Source organism: Chroicocephalus ridibundus, chromosome 3, assembly GCF_963924245.1.
Source record: "Chroicocephalus ridibundus chromosome 3, bChrRid1.1, whole genome shotgun sequence".
Taxonomy (NCBI): domain Eukaryota; kingdom Metazoa; phylum Chordata; class Aves; order Charadriiformes; family Laridae; genus Chroicocephalus; species Chroicocephalus ridibundus.
Window position 1 is genome coordinate 2,675,571 of NC_086286.1, and position 18,337 is coordinate 2,693,907.

The window sequence follows — 18,337 nt, forward strand, 5'->3', positions numbered from 1 at the left end:
TCTTCAACTAGTGTATTCTCTTAAATATAACAAAACACATTATATAAAATAAGTGCCTAGTGCTCTTTACAGGATTAAGCTAACTAAAGAGAGGGAAGAAATCATATCACCCTATCAATCTGTTAGATACTTGCTGCTATTTGTTAACTATTTTCTAGAAGTACTAAAGTGAAAACGGTTTTGAAAAATAGCTTTTCTTTTTAACGTTCACAACACCCACTTGTCGGGCAGTATAAAGCAGGAATTCTATTTATTAGGGTTGTTACACATATTGCGTGTAACTTGCATATGGCTGGGGCAAAAGGGCAGCGAAGAGAACATAAAACCTGACTGTAAAACCACAACATTGCCATGGGTACTTGCAAGTAGTTACAGCGCGCATTCTTCTTCCCATCCCTCTATGCCGAACACCTAGTTCTCATATTCCCAAATCTAACGTAAATTTAACATAAAGTGAAGTTTTTAAATGAAGTTTCCTGAATATATTTCAAATAGCTGTGTAGGAGTAAGCTTCTTAAAACTGCACCAGAGGATGCTGGAGGCAAGCAATTTTGGATGGATTAAGTGTGATACAAACATTTTGAATTATTCAATATGCTCATATTATATCTAAGCATTTATTTTCTTTTTACTTCTGTTGAACTCTAAGTCATGCCTGAACTCGTGATACTCTAACAGTTATTTTTAAAACAGCTTTGAAGCCAGTAGGTGGTATGTTTTCAAGTAGCAAGAAAAGGTGTTCAGTGCTCTGCTCATGAAAACTGCAGAAATAGTGTGAGAAATTTCATTAGTTTTCTTGACTAGAATAGAGACTTGCTGTCCAGTGAACTACAGTTCTTAGAACACAGAGATCAAAGATGCATGGCGGTCTGTTGCGCGAGTCCTGCAAAGCTTACTAAAACTGTTGTGGTTGAGAGACTGAGTCTGGAAATGTGACTTCTGTTCCTGCAGAGGAGAAACAGAACAGAGACAGAGAATTCCTTAAGATAAGTGTATAAAGAGATAAGAGAATTCCTCATGGCAATCTCATATGGTTAAAAAACACCCATCACTTCAGATACAATATACTAGCTGAGGTCTGATACGGACACGATCTTGGTGGAGGGCACTTAACTAGGGATATTTTCCAAGAAAATATTTATTTGAAAAGGAGAAGGAGAGAGAAAAAGAAAAGAGAAGCAAAGAATCAGGGACTACAGCTACAGACACCTAAACAACTGATTTTTTTCCTCTTTCATTTCATCCTCTCTCCAGAATTGCTTCATTGTTCATTCCGAGACAGTGCAAAATTCAGGAGCACACTTTACACAGTTGCTTCTTTCTCTACAGGACTTCAAGACTCTACAGGACTCCATTTTCTAGGTATTTCTTTTCCCCTCTGAAGTGTCCACTCACAGGTATTGCGCTTGCTGCACAGAGTAGGTATGAAAAGAAGAATAGTGCATACAGTCTTAAACTACCCTGTATGCAAGATCTCTTAAAAGATATACCATACATTAAAAAAAAAAAAACAAAACCAGAAATTAACCAATTCCAAAGTACAAGCATTTGTTAAAAAAAACAACAAGCCACGTTTATAAAAATAGTTTGAGTTAGTTTTTGTTTAGGATGAAAAATAGACAAAAAGGCCTCTCTCTGGGCACAAAAATAATGGTAGATTTCAACAGAAGCAAACGGTGTGTTTTCAGATCTTATCTTTACAGATTTTTCTCAATATTTATTTCCTGAAGTGGGCTGTCCTCTAAGTGACTGCAACCAATTGTGCTGTTTTGGAAATCCAGACATTTTTCATTAAGCTTCTCATCAGTTTAAGAAAAGGTGAGACAAACATTCTGTCTATACAGACGCATATCCATTCTACAGTTGTCAAGACTATATGCTTGTCAATACGCTTGATTTACTTTCACATGATGTAGTTTCATTGTCCTTGTGTGTAACATATTTCTGTGACATTTCTGCCCTCTGCAAGGCCACCCGTTCAAGGTAGCTTCTGCTGTTGAGAGTATGCCCTTCTGGCTACCAATCAGGCTTCCACGGTCTTTACTCTCTCACTTTAGAAATGTCGTAAGGGACAAAATAATTCCTAGCCCATATCATTTAAGGAGAGAATCTGTAGGATCACGTACAGGCAGACACCCCTTTGACTACCAAGAAATCACAGAATGGCCTAGGTTGGAAGGAACCTTTCAAATCATCTGGTCTTTGCTATTCGTTTTCATCCAAATTCGTGAACTCCTAAACTAGGGAAAACCTCACACTTTCACATTTTCTTCTGCACTAGATGGTCAAGTGTAAAATGGCTTTGGTGAGCACCCAACAAGAGGATCAGAGTTCAAGACTTGTCTTCTGTCTGCTGTCATTAAGAACAAAGATCTTGGAGGTGTACGCAGAACAATGGCTAACGGTAATATTGACTGCTAGTCATTACCAGAAGGTAATAATGCCATGTGAAAGTCTTACATTGGAAATTTTTAAATGACAGCCTAAATGGTCATTTCCAGGCAAAGTGAAACCTTTAACCGGATGGAATGACTTAATGAAATTGTGTAAAAATTCATCTCAAGAATCTAGAACAAGGAATTTTTGAAGTCAGAGAGAGTGTAGATTGGAATGTGTTTTCCATGAGGCAAAAGAAATGCTTAGAGGGAGACGGAGAGCTACACAAGCTTCTCCCAACAAATTCTTGACAGATTTGGTCTGTTCAGGAATACGTTTAGCTTACAAGTATAGATGATACATTTAAAACAGGGATTTTTAATTTGAGGACTGAGTCCAAGCCTGATCTAAACCAAGAAGTGCTCCCGTTACTGGGTCAAATAACTTGTCTCAATTCAACTAAGATGTGCTCCAGACTGCAATCCAAAATTAAACTCTAAACCTTAGTGAGTCACTCATGGTAGCAGGAAGTTTTGACATTAAAATAGGCAATAGTACTACTTTAGAATAACAGAACCCTAGTGCTTCCTAAATACAGCAAATCTCAGTTTGTGAGAAAAATGATTGATGCTGGAACCTTTTAAATGCAAATGAAAAAAATCTCCCCCCCAAAAAAGAAAAAGGTACACAAGAAATATGGCAGGTTAGCATACCTCCGTAATCCAGACCTGGAAACACAAAAAGTCTAGTAAAAAAACTAGTCTCTCACTCGTCTGTACCACAGGGAAGTGTTTTTCATTCTCAGCTCCCCTTTAAGTTATGTTTTTTGGATAGCTAATAAATGTATTCAATAATTCAAATGATATATACCAGTATGATATATACTAGCATGTCTAGAGTAACAGCCAGTCACAGCACAGCAATCTACAGCATATCTGTGTCCAAATCACTTTATGGCTGCACATCAAGTGAAAAAGAAATCCCAACGGGCACTCTGAGATTTTCTTTTTGTCATTTGGAAGTTAAATTGAAAGGGAAAGGGAAAAAAAAACAAACCATGAAACTGTCATTTAAAAGAAGCAAGTGTGCTTATACATAGGAAAGCTGTTCCAGAATTGTTCATTGCGTATTCCTACAAAGCCAGTTTCAGTAGGCGTCCCAGGAGTACAGAAGATAAATCACTTAAGCAGTCATTGATTTATTTTTTTTTTTAACTAACAAGATAGATCTACCCTCTACAGTTCCTACTTGCAGAGGCTGAACTACAGATTTATTTACATATGGTGAAAGTTTAAAAGGCAGGCCAAAATGGATGATGGGAAACCTGAAATCCACAAATCCTAGCTTTGCCTCATTTTTCTATACAAATATTTGTGAAACAACCTCTGTTAACTTATGCCTATATGTTTTAGAATAAGACAAACCAAAATCCGGCCCACCCAAAAGCCCCACTACATTGCGGGTTTTAACTAAATTTATTGTCAGATATGGCAGGATTCATTCAACAAGAACTGATGCTATCTTGTGATCACTCTAGCATACATAACCAAAAATTATATGTCACTTGGTATCTTTGCTTTTTAAACTTAAGTCCAAAATGAGAACTTAACCACTCAGAGCTCCAACAGAACTTCCCAAACCCCCTGAATAAAAAAAATTAAGAACTGGGTTAACTGTAGTTTGATTCTCCGCTGTGACTTTCTCAGAAGTTTGTTGGATAGAAGCTTTCTTCATATAGCTAAATATACATCTTCTTTGCATACAAATATTGTAAAAGAACTGTTATTAACTATCACTTGTTATTAGACTACCACAAGTTGGATCAAAACCCAACCTTTCCAAGAACTATATTGTTTCAGCTAGGAAATGCTAACAACATCGTATTTATTTCAGAAACTGTGAATTAAACATGGCATGATTTTTGAAAAGTTTTGTGTGTGGTGTTTTTTTCAGAAGAAAATACGGAAAATGTGAGTGGCAGCCACAACAAATATCACAGAGAAAAAACAGCACTGTAGAACAAAGCCACTTGTGTAGACCTCAGTTATTCCAATCAATTAAACATCTGTTCTAACAAATAAGTTTGGTCTTGCACAAAGTTTAGATTATGAAGCTTTGCTTCTAGAACCATAGATTGCAATGAAAAGAAATTAGTAAACTATTAATGGGTTACCTTCTGGAAGAAAGGCTTCGCTATAGTCCCCTTTTTGCCTTCCTGTTATTTAAACAGTACAATAATTCAGTGTACAGTTCCATCCAACACTTATCAATATATTACCTATAACAATTAAGCATATTTTAAAGAAAGTATAAGAGTATGTGTCATTTAAAAGTTCTACTGAAGTCAACAGGAGAGCTCAATTTGCCCATCCTGTGTGAAAGCAACTATCACCAAACACGCACAGTCTACTCATTAAATGAGAACAAATAACCTTTCACAAAATAATTAAATATACACATAAAGATAAGGTAATACCTCTATTGTGGGATGAGTGTTATGCTTATAAGCAGTGTACAGAGGAAACTGAATCTGAAAGATTTTTGCCACACACAGCAACAACTTTTCCTTCTCATCAGTGCTCCATAAGCTAAAAGCATCAGTGTTCTTTGCAGACTCCTCCTCTGTCAGGATACAAGTTCTTCCAGAATCTAATTTTTTCTCTATAGATTTTTGCCGTTCTCCATTTTCTTCTTCATGAGACTCTCTTTCTACATTCAGGGGCTCATCAGCATGGTTACTCTGATCTTGCCACGTTGAATCTATATTAATAGTGCAATGTTTACAGAGCTGGTCCCGCAGAGCTTGAACTTGGGCAATCACTAAGTTAATAAGCGCACATACTACTTGGTTAAAGATCTCCAAATGTTTATACTCCTTGAAACAGCACAGACATTGTCTGTAAGAAAACAGAAAAAAAAATAAAAATTCCTGAAGTAGCTAAAATCAGAACAGGTAACTGACCAAAAGGACTCTTCACATTAAAACATTTTAAACAACAAAATATACGACAGACCTGCAAAAGTAAGGAAATCCAAATGAAACAGACTCTATGCAGCAGCAAGTGAGAATCACAAAGCCTTCCTTAAACGCTGTGAACATCCCATTACTTCCAAATGCTTACCAAAACTATGAAGTCCCTGTTATCCTTCAGCAGCTGCCACTGTGAGTAAAATATACAAAAGACATCTAAAAGGGAAAGGTCACCGTAGTACTAAAGCAGCAGTGTTCTTCAGTATGTTCCTAAATCCGCTTCCTCCTCTGGTTTTCTCTATTGACATTTATTGCAATAAACCACCTGACAACGCTTGTCAGCTGTGTAAGAATTGTTACTTTTAAATCAACAGGGCTGCAAAATAATTGTATTTTTAATTGAGTATTTAAGCTCACTTCTTCTGTCTGCATTTAAATACAAGTCCCATGCGCGTTGGTACCCCTTTCCTCATGGGAAAAGGCAGTATCAAGTATTTTCATTACTTCCTTCACTATAGAGCCTCAGAGATTATTCCTCTGAATACCTACTGATACACTGTAAACTGAAGAGAACAACTCTGGTGTATAGAAAACTATACACCATCCCTTTTATCAATATAATAAGAAAAAAAATCAATCAAATCATCAAGTTAGAAAACTCTGTAATACAGCTCTAGTTGTGGCAAGGATAACTATGGATGTCAAAGAGATTCTTGGTGCGTAAACCCCCCCAAGACAGATACCCTAGAACCTATTGTCTGGGAACATTTGCTTCTTCCATACAAACAAACAGTCTCCTCCTTCTGAACAAAAGGCGGAGGATATTCCCCTAAAAGGATCTAAATCCCAGAGAATGCAGAGAAGAAAGCAAGCAATAAGCAAGGGGGCTTCAATGAAGACTAAAATTAAAGGCTATATGCTTGTAGCAGAATCTTTGAGATGGACTCGAATCTTCTCCCTCAAAGTCTAGTAGATGACGTAACTGCTACATAAACTGGTAGCTCTCTTGCGGTAGAGACCCTGCTCAAGGTACATGGAGCACAATGGGCTCCAGTCCATGACTACAGTTTTCAGATACTAAAATAATACAAATTATTACACATATAATTTCTGAAAGAAATTAGCAGGCAAAAGAGCAAAAAGTCATCAGTAAGAAGTGATTAAAAAAATCTGCTGCAAAGCATAGCATTTAATCTAGAAACTGGGCTTAATAAATTATATTTTGTAAGAAAAAAAAAAAAAGAGACAGAACTCAGAACTATCACAGGTAGAGGGTGCTGCCTCACTCGAGGGAATACAAACATGCCCTTGAGCTACAGCTCTTAAAGCATATGCGTTCTGAATACAGGGTGGGTTTTTTCAGTGGGTTAGACAGAAAGATAACATTCAGTATTCTCCAATTCCAGACACAGTGATGGAAGAGTCTAAAACCTTTTGTGCCATCTATCCAGGAAGAAAAATTCTTTTAATATTGTGTCTTCACCCATTTGAAAAATAGATTTTGTGATTTACTTCTAAATGTATTTTCATATTAACAAATGACAACAACAAATTGCAGGCAGAGCCAAGTGTATCCTCAAGCATTTATCCTTGGGGAAAACTAACTACAATAGGTCCATCACTTATGCCTACAAATTACTACCCCACTTGGCTGTAACAAATTATTCTCAATAATAATGAAAACAAAGTCCGGTGAATACTTCTCATATATCTGTATTTGAATGCCAACCAATATTGGAGAATTCTCTATTGGGCAAAGGCACATTTTTTTTTCCCAAGACAGAGGTATGTGCAAAACCTCCAAGTCTTCATGTATCTGAATGTGTTCCCAGGAAGAAGAGCTCCACCCAAAATTAAAGATCCATAAAAAAAAAATGAGTGTGCTACAAATATGACTTCTTTGAATATAATTTCCAGAAGAAAACTGAAATGGAAACACAACATGCAGATGGAAGAAAAAGGTGTTCTTCAGGCTGAATTACCAACTGATGTTCTGAAGGAAAGCAGAGATTTAAACTACAGGTAACAAAGTAAAAAGTAGTTCTTAAGGAAGGCTTCAAGCACAAGACAACAAGCAGAACTCTCAAAAGCCCATTTGGCAGAATAGAAACAGGACATGAAATTAAAATGTAAAGTAAAACTCCTTCCTGTGGCCTCTTTGCCAGACTCTGCTTTGAATACATTAAGGACTGATTTCCATACTTTTTTCTTAGTATGCAACCATACATATGGAAGGTAAAAAGAAACCAGAAGAAAATAAAGAGGTAAATGTTATCCAGTCTTTACTTTTTCTTCAGCTTGGATTTGTTCTGGTATAGCTGTTGAACAGAACAAAACTCCAAACAGATGATGACCTGGAAAACGACAAGGTTGCAATTGTTCACAGACATACTTGGGATCTAGGACCTGTCAAGAAATGACAGTATTCTGGTTTCTGTTGCTGCTGTTTATTTTGATTTAAAATTCTTCTCTGTGTCTAACAGCATATTGCAGAAGATAATGAATTTGCTCTGAATGCCTTTTTGGGCAGAATGAAGAACAGGAGGATTCTGCTTTTGCAGGTATTCAAATGTAACATTCCTTTTTGTCTTTTGGAGTCTTCTAAATACCAGAATTATGTTTTCCAATTTATTCTCTATGCTTTTACCAATTATTTCTTACAATTCAGTTTGGTCTTGTGACCGCTGCTGAACACTGAATTCCAAACATTCTTATTGTAGATTCTTTATAAAAACTAGTATCCATACAATTCCTTGTGCTGGAAAAAAATAAGTAGGTGTGAGGTAAGCAGAACAGTTGATATAACTACTTTAAAAAAAACCAACAACAGTAATTTAAATAATAGATTAAAAGGAATAATGTAATTGATTTAAGACAACGTGCAAAGGATTTTCTGTATCAGTTTAGTAGCTATGAGCTGCAATCATTTGTCATCTTGACTCTGAGTACTAGGACACTGAGAAAAATTTGATATGATGATCCCATTCGAAGTGATCTTTTCTTAGATTCTTCTTACCCTACCCTGCTCCCCCCACAGAAGGTCAGAAAATTTCATCTTAAAGCAGCAACACACATTATTTGTCATTGCAATATAGCTATTTATTGCTACACAATTATTACAGCATCCAAAACACCAATCACATTCAAAATATGTTTTGCCCAAAATGCACTGGGTAACATGTTTATTGTTATTTTGTAAGTAGCAAAGTGTCCTTTACTCTCCAAGTATCACTTACCTATACATTAATAAGTTGCCCATTCTAATTCACTCTACTGTATTTTTTAAAAATGGAAACCTACTGTTGAGATCCAGTATCATCAACACTCAAAATCACTCCAAAATTACCTTTGTGTCCAGGAATTGATGTAAGCAAATATCTTGAGGGCATGTTCCTTTCTGAGCTGCAACCCATCGGCACCTTCAATGTCTGATACTAAAGAACACAAAAACATACACATACTATTAGCAAAAAACCGCTCATGCAATTGCTCTACTTTTATTAGCAATTATCTTTGATATGAAAAATAAAGAAATATATTTTGTAAATATGTTTTCATATTAGAAACTGAAGTTCTCAACCAAATCTACGTATTTTTTGCTTTAGTGAACAGAGATAGGGCTTAGATGCAACTAGCTTGAAAACAGAATCTGCACAGTATTCTGGAATACTGCTGTGAAAATTATTGATTGAAAACAGCCCCTTCTTCTAATCCTCCTCTTATTTAATACTCTTCATAAGCTTCACTGGGAACTACTGATTGATGTGCACTTTCAAATATGAACCTTCTTCAACAATTCTACCCATTAACCAGGTGCCTTTCCCGGCCCCCGCCCCCCACCCTAGATTTTAGAAGTCTGCATTTTGAGATGACCATGAGACCTTAACTTCCTTTTCCTGATCAGATAAAGACTAGGAAAAATACCCCCCCAAAAAACCCCACCAACAAAACTATCAAGAACAATGTGCAGGTTATGCATAAAGTTATTTCAGACTGGCCAAGTTGATGATTATTACTTTCAAATATAGACATGTCTATACTGACACTTAACCATAAATGAATCACTAAGTGGCAAAATGATAAACGCTTACCATATTTATTACAGCTAGCAAACGTAACAGCTATGTACTGAATTCAAACCCCAAATATTTCAACGAGGTATTATCAAACGTCCCACTTCCATCTAAAAAATGCTTATGCACTGTAATAAGCCAAACATCAGTAGTAGTCCATTTCTCCACTTAACGCATTAACCAATAATATATTAGGGCACTGGATTCTGTCTACTGTCCACATAACTGTCTTTAACTATGAATGCACAATTCTCATTTCCTCCTTGTCCTAAACTTGCATACACTTCTACAATTATCTAATTGCTACACAATTTGAGAATGTCAGTGTTCCTTTTAAGTCAACCATTTCATTTATAACAAAAATAAGTATTCATTTCCACATTTCCCACGAAATTTCAAGTATTATATGCTTAAAAAACTACTTCACAAGCAAGCTTTGTGGGAAGGGTTCTGTAACAGAAGCAAGCTCTTCAGAACCCCTACTTCAGCCTCTTTTCCAGCCTCAGCCTTGTGAGGTCCTACGTGATCTATGAATACAAGTTTCCAACAACTGAAGTGAATGAAAGTCTGCTGGCACAGATCAGAAAGTAAAGTTCAGAAGAATACTGACACAAAACAAATATCTGTGACTTCTTTCAAATAAGGACATTACATCTGCACATACTGTCCTGCTTTCAGCTGGGATAGAATTAATTTTTTTTGAGAGCGGCTGCTGTATTTTGGATTCAGTATGAGAATAATGTTGATAACACATATTGTTTTAGCTGTTGCTAAGTGATACTTACATTAATAGAGGACTTTTTCAGCTTCCCATAGAAGCTGAGAGGGAGCATAGGTAGAACAAACTGGCCAAAGGAATATTCCGTACCACAGACGTCATGCTCAGCATATAAGTGGGGGTTGGCTGGGGACAGGAATCCACAATCACTGCTCGGGACAGCCTGGGCAACTGATCATCAGGTGGTGAGAGCAACTTGTGTTGGATCACTTTATTTTGAATATTCTTTTACCATTATTACAATTAATATTATTACAATTTTCCTCTCCCGTTACTGCTCTATTAAACTGTCTTTATCTCAACCCACAAGTTTACTTTCCCCCTCCTTTTCTCCCTAACCTACTGGGAGGGGAGTGGGGAGCGAGCGAGCCCCTGGTCGCCAGCTGGGGTCAAACCACGACAACACACATGGGTACCTCCATGTATATGCGCACACACAAATATAAAAGTACACAAAAAGCAGTCTCTCAATAGGATACCATTAAACTTTAAAAATCACTTTTCTGTCTTACTGCTAGAAGGCTTTAAAGATCCCTATACAACACTGGACGAAGCACAAAATTGACAAGCAGACTAGAAGGCGGGTATCACTTCATACTACTTTTTATTTTAAACACTACAAATTACCATGGCACTTGACTCTCTTAAGACCAAAGCACAGCACTGAAGAAACCAACAACTCTGTCAAACAATTTAGGTCAAGCTGACCAGAAAAGACAGATCCTTAACTATAGATAGTATCTGAAAAAGACTTGCCCAGCATAAAAGTTTCATAAAACCTTTGTTTTCCAATTTTTGTGAGCATTGTTTCATTAAGATGAATCCCTTCAAACCTGACACAAAAACTGTTGACAATCATTTAGTAGCAACAAATTTAATTCTAACTTGTAGGATCTTACATATATGTTTATAAAACTTCCTTCATCCCCACACCACCCTACTTAAAAACACACACGCTCACAAGTAGCACAGTAATTCCTAACTTCCGGAGCAGCCTCTTCACTGCCACAGTTTGAAACACTCTCAACTATCCCTCTATGCGATCAAGAAAAAATGAAGAACTGAAAGTAAAGTAAACTGGTCCCTTAAGAGCTACAATTGCCATGTAAAGTGTACAGAATGTAGACATTATAGAAATCCTGAGGCGTATGACCCAGGTCAAAAAAACAGGGAGGTATATGCACCAGTTGGAGAAATCTGTTGTCCTGTTTACACATTCTACATCTCACACATAGACCAACTTCAACCTGTCTTATTTACTAATTGTTGCTAATCAATATAGTGGCTACATCCACTGCTTCCCTTTTGTTTTCTGTACCTAGAAATAATATTGTTCTTGTTCCTGAAAATGCTCAGGAAGTTGAAAACAGGAGCAACCACACTGAGGCTGCACTTTTCCACTGAATTTAAGTTGATCTAAGTCTGTGCCACTACCAAAAGGGGTAGTGACGCATCCTGCAGGGCTTCTCCTACTGCACCTTAGCTGAAGCTCTCTCGTACGCTCCTTAGCGGAAATGATATTTTTCAGCTCACCTAAATTATGTCCTCACAACCAAAATTTAAATCTTAGGCTTTCGAGTTCCTGCCTTATTCTGAATATCAACTTTGTGGATGCTCTTGATTTACAGGCCCTCTCTTTAGGGACACGTGAAGCTTGAACAATTGGTTATGAAGCCTTTGTAATATTTTTTTAATAGAAAAAAGTACAGACAGAAAAGCAATAGGAACAACTGCAGTCGTTATCATCCCTGTGTATTTGTTGATTTTAGTCAGTTCTATAAGGACTCCCTTGCTGCATATGATTTCACTTCCAATTGATGATGCATCTCTCTCCTTTCACACTAGTTCTCTTCTACTTTGAATGGGCCAGTAGTTAAAACAGACTCATCCACTTGTAAATAAAGCACTATCCCTTATTCTCTCCCATATTCGAGCATCCTGCACGTCTCCGGTCCTCCTCAATCTTCTGTCTCCCCAGTCTCCTACACTCCCAGTGTTTCAAACCCAGCCGTAACAACCATGTCAAACTTTTTCAAAAAATTTTACTATGACAAACCCCATTCTTGCAAATTGATTTGGTGGGTAAGACTCTCCCCTAGTTTCATACCTAAGACAGTGATTCCCACAGGATATGCTAAGGCATACTTGTGTGCTTTGAGAGCATCTGAAGCACGTCAAAGTGGCAGCTTGTGTGCTCTCATCAATAAGAATTGATAATATGTGCTCCAGAGCTTTACAACCAGTCATTCCCTGATCTATTAGTATTACTCTCAGCAGTGGCACGCCAATCCCAGGCTCGGCTCCTTTGCCCCTGTCTCCAGCGGCTGCTTCTTTCTCCAGGCTCCTTTCTCCATGAGCTAGCAGTGTTAGAGATGCCTTCCCTAATTTACTCCTGAGCGCTCTGGGCTCAATTTTCTTCTTCTTCCTTAAATTGGCTCTAGCAAATTTTTCTTCTCAGTTAAAGCCTCTTTGACCTTCTCACCCTCCAGTCCTTCCTTTTCCCTCTTATTTCCACACACACAAACACCTTTTCCTCACACTAGATCCAATTTCAAGATCAACATAGCCCAGTTCAAGTCCATGCTACTAACGGCATCCATAGCCATGCCTTTCAACTACTCCAAACAACCACTAGCACTCCTGCAGGAACCCAGAGAGCTGGACTGGGAATTGAGCAAACCCAACCTACCAATCTAACCAAAAACCACCCACTTTTTTGTTGGCTTTTTAAGCCACCGAATACTCAGGGTGGCAGCTATGGAAGCAGAGGGGTGCTGGGAAGGGAAGTGAGGAGTGTGGCTGAGAGAAGGAAACACCTTTGTAGTGACTGCAAAGGGAAAATCGCTCCATCCCATCCTGACTAACTTCCCCCTAATACTGCTCATCTATAGGCAAAGAAACTGAAGATACAGTTACCATTGGAACATGGAAAAAACAGAACACTGAAGGCCTTAAACAGCTCCACCCAAGACACAACTAACCAGCAGAAAGAAGAAAGACCAGTATGTAGGTAAATTCCAGCTAAATACATTCAACAAATATAATGAAGGAAATAGCATCTTTCTGCATACTTGCGATGTCTCATTTCACTGAATCTTTACAAGTTGGTTTAGAGATCTTTTTGTCACAGTAATACCACATAAGAAAGAGCAGAGCTACTTAGCTAACCCAAAGTAACAATTAGTAATTGATTGATTTTTTTAAAAAACATTTTCTAGTGTTCAAGTTTTCAGATGTTCTTAAAAAAAAATCAGATATACTTAAAATGTCATTGTTTATTTAGGTAGCTGACGAGAAGCCAAAACACAGAAAAAAAAATTTCCTTGCTGTTTCCCCAGTCTCCCACTTTACTTGGCTAGCTTTAAATGAAAACTTGTGTGATTTACCTAATCTTCCACAAGAGTGATTTGCTAAAAGTGTATTATAGTACTAGAAACAACACCATCTCCCAAGCTAAGAAAAAAACCTATTAATAAAGCTACTAAACCAAGAAAATTACAGAAGATGAGAAAAATATAAATCAACTACAAAGAAGGGGGCAATACAATTTCAACTGTGAACAAACGAAGCTCAGATCGTAAGTGCATTTTTAGCAAGAACTTCAGAGCTAAAGGAACAGACTGTAATTAGACCTCAAGGACAACTATCATACTAGACTTGAGAGGAATATCTTATATCCAAAGGTCACTTATCACACCAAGTACAAAATCAAATGGCAAGTAAAAATAGTATTTTTTTTTCAAAGTATACTTTCTCTACTTTCAGAAGCAAAAAATAGTAAACAATAGAAAATGCTTTCATATATAAAACTGTAATTTCTACATATTTAAAACTGCAACGAAGTACAGCTGCATATAGATTCTGCTCCCTCCCCCTTCTCCCCCAAGCCTCATGTGATATCAGCTTCTCATGGGAAAGAGTAGATCACTTTCAAAATGGGTATTATTCTCAGAAATTGTTCCCTGATACAGATTAAACAGAGGAAACAAGTGCCATACGCTAAATGAAACAGTATTAGGGACAATAATACTAATCTTGAAAGAGATTTATACATAATCATCTCTTTAAGTACCATTTTCACACAGAGAACCAGCACATCAATTTTTTATACATATATGCATTGAGATGTTTTCTGTTACTTGTAGGGGGATTCCTTTTGTTTATGATCAATAGTAAATAAGACTATAGCCACAGAGCTTAGTGTCTCCCACTCCCTTTCGACTTTCATGTGTTGGAATTAGTCCTTTTTTATTATAAAGAATTCATGGCTGCCTTAGATTTATTCAGAGTTCTTCCAGACCTTTACAAAGCCACCTTTGACAAGTATCTAAAAGGACAGTGTCAGCTTGAAGTTCAACAGCAATAGTTTAACTGCCCAAGCTCTCCTACAACTTTTCAGGGAGGAAGAGTCTTCTTTCCACTCCTCAGTCTCCACAAAATAAAAGTGCCTCAGAAAACTGTCCACATACACATAACCAAAGAGTGCTGAAACACTACTGTACAATGTACTATGAAGTAAAAAAAGCAAGTTAATTCTTCAGTATTAGAAACATTGCTCAGATGCCAGGTTAACTCAGGAAAAATCAAATCTGTAACACAAAACACTGTAGTAATAAAATTCTGTAATTGTTTTGTTAAGGTGCTTCTGAGTGCCTTTATGGTATCTTTATGATACTGAGTTATCAATGCTCACCCTCATCATATCCCTACGGCACAGCATTAGGGATAACTATACCCACTTCCACCCCATAACACACCTGAATTCACTTTAAGTCTAAATCTAACTCTAAATTCCTTCTATTTATAAATACTCCAACTTGGTAAATTTATTTCTTTCCTGCAAGCTTTCGATTACAAAGAAAGTATACAGAGATTACAAAGCCAATATTACAGAGACATAATAGCTTAAAGACAGGAATTAGTAACCCTTTTAAAGTCTCATTTCCTTAGAAAAACAAACTGTGATCACATTACTGGCCTCTGTCAGACACTTAAACTTTTGAACATAAAAGCAATTTCAACAAATATGGCAAAGGTTTGCAAGTATAAGCAATACTGTGTTCTGATGAATGGAACTAGAGAAGCTACTCAAGAGAGTAAGGACAAAGCAGTTACAACTGGTCCCCCAAATATCCCCCAAAGCAGTCATCTGCTGGTTATTCAGCACCTGCATGATTCCTTATAGCCACCACGAGATCAGAAAGGCCTGAAGAACCTCAATTCAGTATTCCAGCGCATGGCATAGTTATACAGCTGGGAGTAGCACAAGCCTTGGTATGTTCATCAGATAGACAGTGCTTTTAAGATATAACTTCACCAGAACAGGGCAAATCAGATGATCTTTGCTATCTTTATATATCTCCCTGTTTCCCTGCAAACACCACCAAGTTCTCTCTCTTTGAATCTCATTCTCTTAACATATATTTCCCTTTCCATCTTATCTCCCTCATCTTCTCTAGCAAACACTGATTTTCCTTTTACTATAATACACTAAGGCAGCCTGAAGCAAAACAGCAGAAGCTGGCTCTGAAAAGATGTATGAAATTTAAGAATTGTCATCTTTCAAAAGTGATGCCATCCTAAAGTTTTCAGGTCACAATTGGTTTAAGTCAAAATGCCCCCTTTAGAATGGCCATAGATGTCTACCTAAGCCAACAATCACCCTTGTTAAGGGCATCTTATGATTTCCACCTTCCCAAAGAGAACATGCCACAGCAACTGCTTTCAAGGAGAACAGTTCCACATGAATTTTTAAATACAGTCAGATCACAATTATCAGATGATAACTTACCCAGAACACTGGAGTTGATTCTGCCCAGAACTACCCAGATGAATTGTATTTTAAATAAACTCTTAGATATACCGCCTCAAACACAAAACACAACTGTGTTGCTTCATTAGCTAGTTCTCATCCAGCAGCACCGCAGCTTTCAGACAAAGCAAAGCCGAAGTTACCACACTGTGTGAACCCACGCTGCGCCCACAGAGAGAGCCACAGTTCAACGTTCACAAATGCTGAGCCCCTGCAGTACTATCTAGCAGTAGAAATTTGACCTGGACTACACGGGAGTGTGAAATACATACAGTTTGGGTTGGGTTATGCCAATGGTGGGAGAAGCAGCAGTATCACATCCAGCATGGAGTGGCATGGACACAGAGAAGTGTAAGACTACCATCAAGCATTTAAGGAGCAGAACAAGCTTGCATCAGTTAAATACTGTGCAATGCTGTAATGAAGGTATGGCTTTTTTGATCACACTAGTACAAAATGATCTAAAATCAGCTTGTGGATGATGTGGCTGTGACTGAAAGAAAATGGGCCAACCTGCACATTGCTCTGGCTTTGCTGGCCCAAGAAGACCCACCAGGAGTGTCAGCATTTTCAGCCCCCCAGCTTCTGAAGGGGCTCACTGAGGCCAGCACCGCACCGCAGGAATGCACAAAGCCTGCTCACATCTGGTGCGACATCCAGGCTGTTGCATTTCCATGGAAGCCTGAGTGAGAGGAGCAGCGGCCTGGGTCCAGCAGGGTTTATCAGCTCTGCATCAACCTTAGTCAGGTCAGATGGAAGGCCTCTATGAAAAGATCCATGTTATCTTTGCACTGTACCTCCTAATGCTTCTAGTACCTCGGGATTTTCAGCAGCAAAGATTCTGCAGCCTTCCCTCTCCAGCGAAAAGCAAGTTACATATTACTAAGGAAAAAAACCTACAAAGCAATTTCAAAGCATTTGTGCCACTTGCTGGAGTTAAAAAAAAATAAAAATAGTAGTAGTCTTATTTCGGAGTCCTATTTTAATGCAGTATTGTAAATTGTCTCTGACTCCAAGATAAGACATAACAATTCTGGGAAGACTGCATTTTCATCTTTAATATAAAATTGTTATAGCGCCTCTTTTAATTAAAAAAAACCAACCCGGATTTATTTATGTAGTATTCCCATACAATCAAGTCTGCTTGACATCACCAAAACATAGACTAGATGCAGAGAGTCAGGCTGCTCATCATAATATCTTGACAATGGCCACTACAAGTTTCTTAAAGAATCAATTCAGGATTGGACAAGCATTGCATGAAACCAGAACTTCCTAGCATGTCACTAATTACCCCAAGGTAATTTTCAAAGCTAGGGCTGACACTGTCAATGCCAAAACTACTGCTGGGATAAAGGATTGCTTACCTTCAGTTTAAAATAGAGTACTTGCTTGCATTCCTTCCTTTTGATAACTTAGAAAATAATGTCACTACTTGAATGACTCTGGTTTTTAACTATTTTTCTTTAAACACTCCACCTCTGGACTTTTCTAAAATACCACTTTGAGGTGAAAACACAGAACTCCAAGTTTATCAAACTATTTTATAAGTAAAACAAAGATTTAATTGCACAAGGTTCCGGAACGAGGAACCAAAAGCTAAAGAGGTTTCCTATTACTCTTAATTAAAAGCAGCAAGGAATGCAAAAATTAAAATACGTACTCCAGGAAGCATTCTATTTTCAAGACAGAACCTTGCGAATTGGTTCAGCTGTACTACTTGGCAGACTATGAATTGGTTACAGAAAACAACAGCTTTTCCCCTACACCCAGAAAGAAAAGGCCAGAGCCCACAACTGAGCCACCACAGCCAGTAAGAAGCAACAGACTACCAGCAGATTTATAACAAAAGCACCTAATGACTGTGCTCCAGGTTTTAGGGACAAAATCTGTGAGAGGCAAATATGATTAATTTACTTCTTACAAAGTATGTTTGAGCCTGCTTAAACAAAGAGATAAGATGGATAAATGGGCAATGGGTCATTACACTAAATGGAGCTTCAGGCAATTCATTGAAAGCCCAAGAAGAGCTTCCTGAGCATTTGAACTCCAAGGCATTATTTGTTTTCATCAACACAGATGCAAGCAACCCTCATTCAAAAAGGAGACTAAAATACTGAAAAAGGATAGGCAAGCAGCAAAGTTGCATTCTCTTCCAACTTTCAAACGTATGCTCAAATTTTGCACTCACTTTTGCTAGATAATCTGTATTTAATAATCCACTGAAATACATGGTGTTTTCAGTAATTTATTCGTTAAAGCATAATTTTTAAATTTTTTTTGAAAGCTAGTAGACTGAAATAAGTAAGAGATGGCTGAGGGCAATG

General features: G+C 37.6%; 1 protein-coding gene across 12 annotated transcripts in view; it reads right to left on the reverse strand.

Moving 5' to 3' along the window:
• USP34 (ubiquitin specific peptidase 34) overlaps positions 1-18,337 on the reverse strand; it is a 136,245-nt gene that overhangs the window by 107,320 nt on the left and 10,588 nt on the right. For 6 of the 12 annotated variants that reach the window (XM_063331208.1, XM_063331204.1, XM_063331203.1 and 3 more), the window contains exons 2-4: positions 8,694-8,781; positions 4,853-5,273; positions 4,550-4,591 (exon numbers count right to left, since the gene is read on the reverse strand). In XM_063331208.1, the coding sequence (XP_063187278.1) occupies positions 4,550-4,591; positions 4,853-5,273; positions 8,694-8,781 (551 nt within the window). Of the gene's footprint in view, positions 1-4,549; positions 4,592-4,852; positions 5,274-8,693; positions 8,782-18,337 lie in introns of those variants that run through there. The other 6 variants (XM_063331211.1, XM_063331213.1, XM_063331206.1 and 3 more) reach the window with 2 other exon arrangements.